The 10,681-nt window shown below is 48.5% G+C and overlaps 1 protein-coding gene across 1 annotated transcript in view; it reads left to right on the forward strand.

Moving 5' to 3' along the window:
• Positions 1-10,145, forward strand: part of LOC111145040 (deleted in malignant brain tumors 1) — a 197,318-nt gene extending 187,173 nt beyond the window's left edge. The window contains 5 exon segments of the mRNA XM_022499653.1: positions 2,165-2,682; positions 6,532-6,769; positions 9,005-9,067; positions 9,670-9,802; positions 9,955-10,145. Coding sequence (XP_022355361.1) covers positions 2,165-2,682; positions 6,532-6,769; positions 9,005-9,067; positions 9,670-9,802; positions 9,955-10,145 — 1,143 coding nt within the window.
• The last annotated feature ends 536 nt before the right edge of the window (positions 10,146-10,681 follow it).

The following is a 10,681-nucleotide window of genomic DNA, read 5'->3' on the forward strand; positions in this document are numbered from 1 at the left end:
TCGGTGAGACCTGGAGCACTCAGTAATGTGTCCGAAATTTTCCTTCCTTTTGGGAATTTGGAACACATGCTGAATTTGGAATACTCTGTAGTAAGTGCTGAGAGCTGGTGGATGCCTGGATGGGTAAACATCCGACAGATGGACGGACGATGTTCTCTTAGCTCCAAAGCCAAGCATTTCCCATGACATGCTTCTTTATTCACCTTCAGTGCACACCTCCTCCGGGCAGGCCACGGTGCTGCGCATGGGGGAGAACCAATGATCTGTCCATCTGACTGCTGGGTTCTAACCAGGCAACCAGCTGTATTTCCACACATAGAAAGCATATATCCAGCACAGGAGGGGATAATGAAATGTATACGTTTATTTCCTGTTCCTTAACCACCACCTTATTTCACAGAACAGTGTCATGGAAGTTAAGGAAACAAGTAGACCAAGGATATAGGAGAGTGTCTAACTATGAAATCTTCTTCTTGGTGTATCTAACAATGTAGCACATTCCACAGCAAGATCTCCAGGTTGTTCCTCTCTTCTTCTGTTTCCACATTTAGACGCACACACAAAAACAGCAAACCTTTGGCACTGTTGGAGGTTAATTCATTCAAACAGTCTGCATGGTGCCCAGTGAGCACGCTGACTCCCGACTTCACATTGTGTCTATTTGATTATGCAGATCACGGTCATTCTTACCCTTTTTGCCCTGAAATGTCTAGTTTTTACCTCAGAGGTTTCTGCCCCAGGGGCCATGCCAGAAGCCCCCTGGTGTCTGGGAGGCGGGCACCCCAGAAACTTCTAGGCCATCGGAGAGGACCCTGCTGCTGTGTATGGCTCTGGCTGGCCCAGCTCTCACCGCACGGGGGCCAGACGACACAGCAGGTCAGGAACCCCTCCAGGTGATGGCCAGTCCTGGGCCACCCACGGCGAGCACACCTTCACAGAACTCGTGATTTCAGTCAGTGGCTGAGCAACCTTCTAGGTGCTGAGGACACAATGGAAAATGGGACTGACGGGGTTCCTGCTCCACAGCCCTCACGTTCGAGAAAAGGGAGACAGGCACTGAACAAGCGCACATAAGAGAATCATTTTACAGATGCTCAGAAGACAGCAAAACAAGGAAGGGAACAGGAGATGGTGTGGGGTGGAAGGAAGGCCTCTTGGACTAGGATGGCCAAGGAGCCGAGGCCTGGGGAGGAGTGCAGCTAGGGAGAGGGGAGCGGGAGGAGGGCCCCTGCAGCGGGCAGCCTGTGCCGGCCGCAGCAGCAAGCTTGGAGGGCTCGAGGAGGAGAGGAAGAGACCAGAGACCCTCTGCACCAGGAAGCACTGGGTCCCCTCGGAAGGGGCAGGGCCGTGTGGTCAAGGAGTTGAGCTTTCCCTCTAAGCTGTCCATCAGGGCAAGACCTGCTTCAAGGGGCAAGGCAGAAACTTGTTCTAGAGGGGAACAAGAAAAAAATCTGTTTTTCTGGATAAAGCACAGGTATTCGTGCAGAACGCAGAGTGTCTTCATTGTATTAAAATTTCATACTGGGGACTGGGAAGGGGCGGGGGAAGGAGTAGGAAAGGAAAGCAAAGGTCTAGAAAGGCAGACCTGGCTGGAGCTGACGGCCGGGGGGGGGGGGGGCAGTCCTCAGAGCTTCCAAGGCAGAGCGTCGAGGATCTGAGTCACACAACCAGGGGCTTCCTTGAACCAGCGTCGCGGGGCAGGCTGAGTCTCTGGGCCGCGCACGGGGCCGTGGGGACCCGGCTTCCAGAGACAATGGCACTCTGCACGACAGCCGTCAGCACCCCCTTAGCCCTTCAAGTCACGCTGGATTTGAAGGAGCAAGGCTGAGCCTGAGGTGAGCGGGGGCAGGCCCACAGCTCCCAAGGAGCCAGAACGGGTCTGGAGCCAAGAGAAGGGAGGAGCTGGAAGGGAGGAGACGGGCACCAGGGGGCCGTGGTCTGTGCTCGCCTGAGACTACCACAGGCTGACGGGAGGGCAGGTGGGGGAGACTTCAGCAGAGAGAGCACCAAGTAGCCAGCACGGACCTCCTGCCCACCTCACACCAGCACAGCTTGGCCCTCACAGGAGGGAAGAAGGGAGTCTCACGGGAGGCTCCTGGCACACGCTCTGAACTCCCAGCATCGAGGACATAGCGTCACCCCATCCGGGCCTGATATACCACAGACTGGGCCTGAGGCCTCCGGCTTCCTGCTCATCGTCGAGCTGGCGCCGAGCAGGGCTGTGAGGGAGAGGCCTCTGCGCCTGCAGAAAGGCGTCTGTCAAGCCCTGGCCAGCAGCTCTCCCCTCTCGTCCTCCCAGGAAGGGCTCGGCTCCCTCAGCTACTCCAACTCCGTCAGAGGCCGAATCCAGGGCCACCTCGGCCGAGTCTTCGTGAGGCATAGGGTACCTCAGCTCAAGTTCACCTGCAGGGTGGATGGCCTGTCTGCAGCTGAAGTCACTCCTGGGGCTCAGGTCCCCAGGGAGAACGCTGGCTATGACGTGTCCATATCCTTCCTTGAGTTGCCCACGTCCCAGCATGTGAGGAACCCGGGGCCACACTACGCCAGCCCGAAGAAAGCGGTCTTCCTTCAGGCCACACTCCACAGCCCCAACCCCACCCTGAGGCTCTTCGTGGATACCTGCGTGGCTTCTCCAGATCCCCATGATTTTACGACCATCAAGTACGATTTGATCCGGCGAGGGTAAGGAGAATGGAAAGCCCTCCACGACTGGCTGATCTTCACGTTGCATTCCTTTGGGGGACCTGTGGCTTCTCAGCTGAGCAGAGTCCTTGTTGTCTGGGACCCTGGGGTCCTGTCTCACCCCTTCTTGCCTGTGCCTCCCTTCCCTTTGTGTTTTATGACTTTATTAGCTCGCCGTTTGTTCGTGGTTCAGGCTCTCAAGGCATCTGGTCTACCTTGATGGGTTGTTGGGTTTTCTTGGCCTAAACTCTTAGAGTAATGAGATTTATTCTGGCTCCTTTAGTTAAACAAAGGATTCACCAAATGAGGACTTCGGGAGGTTGTTTGCCTCTGTAGCTCCTTTGCCCTCTCACAGGAGCAAAACCCTTATTACGGATGGGCGATTGGCAATCAGTACAAAAGGACAAAATTGCATCACTTACTGGTGGTAGCTTTGAAGTGGGGAGAGCCACGGGAGATGCGTCATCGTGGTACCTGTTTCCAAAAGCCAGGGTCGGGGCAAGAAAGCGCGGTGTGGAGGAAGCGTGAGCATACGAAGTGCACAGATGAGGCGTTAAAGTGCACAGAGTCTCTGAACGAGAAAGCTTTTCCCTTTCAATTCTCCTTACAGAGAGATCAAGGAGAGAGGCACAGTTTGGTGCCAAAATATAACAACTAACACTTTATTCTTCTGTCTGCTTTAGGTTCAAATTACTCTTTTTTGGTCTAATTTCCTCCGGTAGAGTCTTAGGTTATTGATTTTAGATCTTTCTTCTTTTCCAATTCATGCATTTGATTTGATCCTCATAAATTGTATATTCAATTTCGCTCAGCTCAAAATGGCATGTAAATTTTTCTTGAGACTTTTTCTTTTACCTCTGGATCAGTTAGAAGTGTGTTGTTTCATTTCCAAATAAGAATTTTCCAACAACCTTTCTGTGACTGAATTCTAATTCAATTCCACTGTGATCAGACTATGTCTTTGGTGTGATTTCTTTTCTGTGAATTTGCTAAGGTGTGCTGTGTGGTCCAGAAGGTGTCTGTCCCGGGGAATGTTCCGCATGGGCTTGAGAAGGATTGTATTCTGCTGTGGCTGGATGGAGTGTTCTACAGCTGTCAGTTAGTCTAGCTGATCAGTGGTCCTTTCCAGATCATTAGTGTCCTTCCCGATTTTCTGCTGGATGTGTCAGTTCTAGACAGAGGGGTGCGGAGCCTCCAGCCATCACAGTGGGCTTGTAGATTTCTTTGCAGTTCCCTTACTTTTTGTCTCAGACATTTTGACATTCTGTTGTTACATGTGTATACATTATGGATTGTTATATCTTTTCGGTTTTTTTTTTTTTAATGTTAGTCCCCACACAGTACATCATTAGCTTTTGATGTAGTGTTCCATGATTCATTGTTTGCATCTAACACCCAGTGCTCCTTGCAATCTATGCTCTCCTCAGTACCCATCACCGGGCTAACCCATTCCCCCACCCCACCCCGAAACCCTCATTTTGTTTCCCAGAGTCCATAGTCTCTCGTGGTTTGTCTCCCCCTCAGATTCTCCCCCTTCATTTTCCCCTTCCTTCTCCAAATGTCCTCCATGCTATTCCTTATGTTCCACAAACAAGTGAAACCATATAATTGACTTTCTCTGTTTGACTTATTTCACTCAGCATAATCTCCTCCAATCCCATCCATGTTGATGCAAAAATGGGGTATTCATCCTTTCTGATGGCTGAATAATATTCCATTGTGTATATGGACCATATCTTCTTTATCCACTCCTCTGTTGAAGGGTATCTCAGCTCCTTCTGCAGTTTGGCTATTGTGGACATTGCTGCTACATGTGCCCCTTCTTTTCACTACATCTGTATCTTTGGGGTAAATAACCAGTAGTGCAATTGCAGGGTCATGGGGTAGCTCTATTTTGAATTTTTTGAGGAATCTCCACACTGTTTTTCAAAGTGGCTGTACCAACTTGCATTCCCACCAGCAGTGTAAGAGGGTTCCCCTTTCTCCACATCCTCTCCAACACTTGTTTTTTCCTGCCTTGTCAATTTTTGCCATTCTAACTGGTGTAAGGTAGTATCTCAATGTGGTTTTGATTTGAATTTCCCATGATGATGAACATTTTTTTATCTGTTAGCCATTTGTATGTCCTCTTTTGAGAAGTGTCTGTTCATGTCTTCTGACCATTTTTTGACTTTATTATTTGTTTTTTGGGTATTGAGTTTGAGAAGTTCTTTATAGATCTTGGATATCAGCCCTTTATCTGTACTGTCATTTGCAAATATCTTCTCCCATTCCATGGGCTGCCTCTTTGTTTTGTTGACTGTTTCCTCTGCTGTGCAGAAGCTTTTTATCTTGGTAAAGTACCAAAAGTTCATTTTTGCTTTTGTTTTCTTGTGTTTGGAGACATGTCTTGAAAGAAGTTGCTGTGATTGCAAAGAGGTTACTGCCTATGTTCTCCTCCAGGATTTAGATGGATTCTTGTTTCACCTTGAGGTCTTTCATCCATTTTGAGTTTATCTTTGTGTATGGTGTAAGAGAATGGTCGAGTTTCATTCTTCTGTATATAGCTGTCCAGTTTTCCCAGCTTACTGTGTCTTTTGAGAGGCCTGATCCCTTTACTGTTATGCAATACCCCTCTTCATTCCTGATAATTGTCCTGGCTGTGAACTCTGTTTTGTCTCAAATTAATGTAGCTACTCCAGCTCTCTTTTGATTAGTATTGGCATGGTAAATCTTTCTCCATCCCTTTTCTAGGTCTTTATATTTAAAGTGGGTGTCTTGTAGATAACAGTAGTTGGATCTTGGGTTTTCTTGTTTTTGTTTTCATTTTATCTGCTCTAGTAATCTGTATCTTTAAAGTGGCATATTTAATAATCACATTAAAGTGATTATTGAGGGGCATCTGGGTGGCTCAGTGGGTTAAGCATCCAACTCTTGATTTCAGATCAGGTCATGATCTCAGGGCCATTAAGATTGAGTCTCAAGTAGGGCTCCACACTGAGCATGGAGCCTGCTTAAGATCTCTCTCTCCCTCTCCCTCTTCCCCCAGCTCGCACTCTCATTCTCTCTCTCCCTCTCTCAAATAGATAAATAAATTTTTTTAAAAATAAAGTGATTATTGATAGAGTTGGATGAAAATCTGCCATCTTGGTAACTGTTTTCTACTTGTTGCATTTGTTCTTTGTTTCTACCCCCTCTCTCCTTTTGCTGCCTTCTCTGGATTTAATGGAGCATTTTATATTATTCCCTTTTATCTCCTTTCTTGATGTATCATTTATGCTTCTTACTGAACTTTTTCCATAGTTGCGTTAGGGTTGACAAAACACATTTTTTAAAAAGATTTTATTTATTTATTTGGCAGAGAGAGAGATCACAAGTAGGCAGAGAGGCAGGCAGAGAGAGAGGGGGAAGCAGGCTCCCTGCTGAACAGAGAGCCTCATGCGGGGCTCGATCCCAGGACTCCGGGATCATGACCTGAGCCGAAGGCAGATGCTTAACAGACTGAGCCAACCAGGCGCTCTAAGAAACACATTTTTAAATAATCTAAGTTTCACCTTCAAATAATATAACCACTACCTTTAATCTCCCCTTTGGGCAAAATAGAATAGAATGGGTCTTCGGAAGGCAACAGCTCTAGTTAGAAGTTAATTACGTTGTTTTTTATTATGTTTATTTTACTGTTAGCTTCTACTTCTGCTCAGGAACAGTTGTTTTTCTACTCATGGTAGTATTTTAAGTTTCTTTATGAAAGAAAGAGTGGGTAGGGGGAAGAACTCTGTTTGGAATTCATTGGTCTGATTATTAGAGTCAGGGTGAATTCCCATCACACTTCAAATTAATCCTTGTGGCTGGGGGTTTTTCTCCTATCAGGTGCATCAAAGACAATACCTATATCAACCTGCACTCCCAACAGAAGAACACAGCCCAGTTCAAGTTCAACACCTTCAACTTTCTGAGCAACTATGATGTGGTCTACCTGCAGTGTGAGGTCGCTGTGTGCAAAGTGGGGGACCACTCCTCCCGCTGCTCCCAGGGCTGTGTAGAATGGAGTAAGAGGGATGCAGGCCGTGTGGTGACCCCAGAAGAACAGACTGAGCATTTCCAAGTGGTGGGGCCACTGGAAATCCACAGAGGGACTGGTCGGAGTAAGACCCTTGTGTGATTTCTTCACTTTTTGCACAAATCTGTTATTAGAAAGAAAAGCCTCTTTCCCTGAATAAAGTGATAAGTTTGACAAACCAGAAGCTGCCCATGGAGCCACAGGTAAAAGAAACAGCTAAGGAGGTTCTCTCTGAGTTTCGATGCTACATAAACCTTCTCTGATTGTTAAACTTGTAAGGCAGTCACTCTGTTTGCAGGCTAGAGATGCTACATCTTCTAATTCTTCACTACCACGAACTACATATGTTCTAAAGAACAGAGTTCTCTCTATATACCAAATTGTCAATTTAAAGATTTTGTTAAATTGACTCCTTAACATTCAGATGCTAGTAGATGGATTTTTTTTTTCTGTCCCTCGGGTGGTGTGAGAATTTCTTTTCAGATCTTGCTAAGATTTGTTGCTATGAAAAATAAACTTAAGTGTTGGGAAGTCACTGCTCTTTTTTTTTTTTTTTAAACCCTAATAACTGGTTAGTTGAATTGAATACGTCATTTGCTCGTTTATTCATTGTCACCTACTCAAAACAAGCTCTTCTTGCCTGTTCCAAAAGGAACACACCGTGCCTCGGCTTTGTTGGGTTTGGGTGACAGCTTTGACATTGACCGCAAATGAGATTTGGAGACACAATCACATGAACCACCTGTGACTGCTTTTATCACACACTCAGTCTGTGCCCCAGATCCTCAAGGCTTTATAGGAAACCTGAGGACACAGGAAACCTGAGGAACACAGAAAGAAAGGTTTGCATATCCCACACCCTCATAGAAAAAGTAGGCAGCACCACTTTATCCAAGTTCTCTTTGTATCTTAACAGAAAGAGGTCTGGACTGTACTCAGTTCCCTTAAAGCTGTCTTTAAAGAAACTGTCTTGGGGCACCTGGGTGGCTTAGTTGGTTAAGTACCCGACTCTTGATTTTGGCTCAGGTCAATCATCTCAGAGTCATGTAAGTCCCCTGTGCTGGGCATGGAGCCTGCTTAAGATTCTCTCAAAAGATGAAAAAGAATACAGGAGGAAGGAAGGGAGGAAGGAAGGAAAAGGAGGGAGGGAAGAAGGAAGGAAGGGAAAAAAAGGAAGAGAGGGAGGGAGGGGAAGAAAGTAAGAAAGGGTGAGTTGAGTCTTGGACATAGTTTAGTTTTGTTTTTTTGCTTGTCAAGAAGTATTCAATAGCAACACTTAAAATGAGTCCTCAAGTCCAAGAAATTTTTCCCATCTCTGCCATTCAATAGCATGTATGAGATGAGAGTACAGTATGGCCAAGGCTCCCAGAGGGGAGAGCAGAGTTTGGGGGAGGCTGGGAGCTAACCCTGAAGTCCTGATGAAAATCTGACATGTGACCCGAGGGTGGACATTGCCTCTAGAGGGGAACATCTCAGTCTCATGCCAGATGTGCCCTTTATCGGTAGCCATCTTGATAAATAGGATACTGACGGCATTTTGATGGTGTTCCCTGCTTCTACCTGGTAGAAGTTGATGAGATGTAGTTGCTGGTCAGTCTGGTGAAGGCAGCGTCTTTAAGTCAAAAGGGAATCACTCGTCACCAAGCACCTTCATCTTCGGTCACGTGATCTGAGTGTCAGGCGTCTATTTCACACGAGCGCCCCAGATGAATTAAGGGGTTTTCCAAGGGCCTCTGAGCTGCTAGAGCGTCTCCTTTCCTAAGCTTACCTGCCCATTAACTGCATCTATCCCGTATGCGTTGAGGAAGTGGGAAGCCAACAGCTTCCAAAGTTAGCATCTTATAGCTTTTAACAAATGCCTCTTGTGAAAAGTGTTGAGAGTGAAAGGACTGACCTTTTAAGAATAAATAAATAAGTGTCCAGTGAGCTCCCGGTGAGCTTCTCCAGGTGTGGTTCAGCAGGCGGGAGCCAGGAAGCTGCCCTCTCCAACAGCGTTCCAGGGGATTCTGAGAACGCTGAAGTGTGAAGGCCACGGTCACTGCTGAGCAGTCCATGCTTTATGGATCAAAAAGCACTCAACAGGGAGAAACCTGCAACCCAGAAAAAAGCCTCAAGAGAAGCCTGCGCTCTCTAGCCAAAGGACTGGTGAAGGGGTACCCAGGCAAGATCGTGAGCCATGGGTAAAACTGTGGCCGTACCTCAGCCCAGCCAACAAAGGTGAAGTGGGGAGCCTAGACTTCCTCCTGCCCCCAGGATCCCTTCCACCTTCCCTCCCCTCCCCAGGTGCTATCATCTCTGCGCAGTAACCGGGGCCTCCCCAACACCCCCATGTCAAGTGGAGACCAGGTGGGGAGGCTGGGCTTCCAACCCCACCAGGCAGGAAGACCACCCCTCTGAGACTTCTCTGGGGTGGTGTCAGAGGGGACCTTGTAAAGAGCCAGGACCTCTACCCCTGACCCAGAGGTAACAAGGCGATGCCACCTTCCTGGGGGGAGGGGCAGCAGAGGCCATGAAGGTAGCCTGGCTTCCGCCCTGCCCTGTAGAAATGAGGAGACCCTCCCATCTTGTCCGCACATGCTGGTATTCCGTCGCACGTTTTGCTTTTAGCCTTGCTGAAATGCTCTGTTAAACATATCTCTTGGGGGCGCCTGGGTGGCTCAGTCTGTTAACCATCTGCCTTCAGCTCAGGTCATGATCTCAGGGTCCTGGCATCGGGCCCCGCATCAGGCTCCTTGCTCCACGTGGAGTCTGCTTGTCCCTCTCCCTCTGCCCTCCCTCATGCTCTCTCTCAAATCAATAAATAAAATCTTTAAAAAAAAAAAAAGCATGTCTCTTGAATACAGCATAGAGTCAGAGTGGAATGCTGTGGGACATTCAGAAAATCCTGTTCCTCTAGGAAGTGAGCGTGGTGGCCACTCTGGTGTGATAGCCGTATCTCCCTCCGGTAGAACCATTGTTCAGGCTGCCAGGAGTGTGGGTGGCTGATGGCTCTCAGCCCCAAGACTCTGTGGGGATTCCCTCAGCTCAAGGCAGCTGCCTTGGCCACGTTTGCAGCCTTCAACCAATGGTTGGTGGATAGAGGTGCGTCATGTGGCAGGGTACCGAGCCCCAGTGTGGGGACGTCTCTGACAGGCCAGCCGAGCCCAGGATGCAGGGCGTTGGCCAGGCTTTTTGCTGCCCCTGCATCGCCACTCACCAACCCCCTGCCAGGCCCCCTTACCTTCCCCTGCCAGGGCTCGAGGCTAGGCCCATGCCCCAGGAACCCTTCGGCACACAAACCTCTCCACCAGAGGTTGTCTCCCAGGACCCAGCCCACGACGGTCAGTACCAGGCGTGGTCCGAGGAAGCAAATTCAGAAACAGGACTTGGGGGCTGCCCGGGGGGACTCATCACCAGCAGCAAGTGGTACAGAGGCAGCCCCTGAGCATAGCTCATCTCCTCATTCAACCCTCGTGAGCACAACAAGTTGGGGGTGGGGGCAGCTGCTACCTTCCTCATTTTAAATGGTGGAAATCAAGGCTGAGGGTGACCTGGCCAAGGTAACCCACCAGGTAAGGGGAAGAACTAAAACCCAGGCCACCCACTTCAGATCTGGGACCTTTACTTACTTTACTGCCGTTTCTCCTGAAGAAAAACACTTTCTGCTGTGTATTATTTTCTATCCCTGATGCGCTGGTATAGCTCAGTAGGTCCACTGCAAAGGGTTTGTGACTCATGGTGATACAGTTTTACACTATCTCCCAAGTCACACTATGCGACGGTCTTCTTGGTATCACACTGCTGTGCCTGGCCACCCGCACAGCTTCACGCAGTTCCTGACAGAAAGTCGGCGCTGGGCCCGGGACCACACTGCCTTGACTGAATCTGACTCGCCTGTTCTCATTACATTCTCAAGTGCTTTCACGTTAGGTTGGAAAAGAACTTTGCAGTAGCTCCCTTTAGTCATATAGACGAACACAG

This window comes from Enhydra lutris, unplaced genomic scaffold, assembly GCF_002288905.1.
Source record: "Enhydra lutris kenyoni isolate GAN:26980312 unplaced genomic scaffold, ASM228890v2 scaffoldscaffold12, whole genome shotgun sequence".
NCBI lineage: Eukaryota > Metazoa > Chordata > Mammalia > Carnivora > Mustelidae > Enhydra > Enhydra lutris.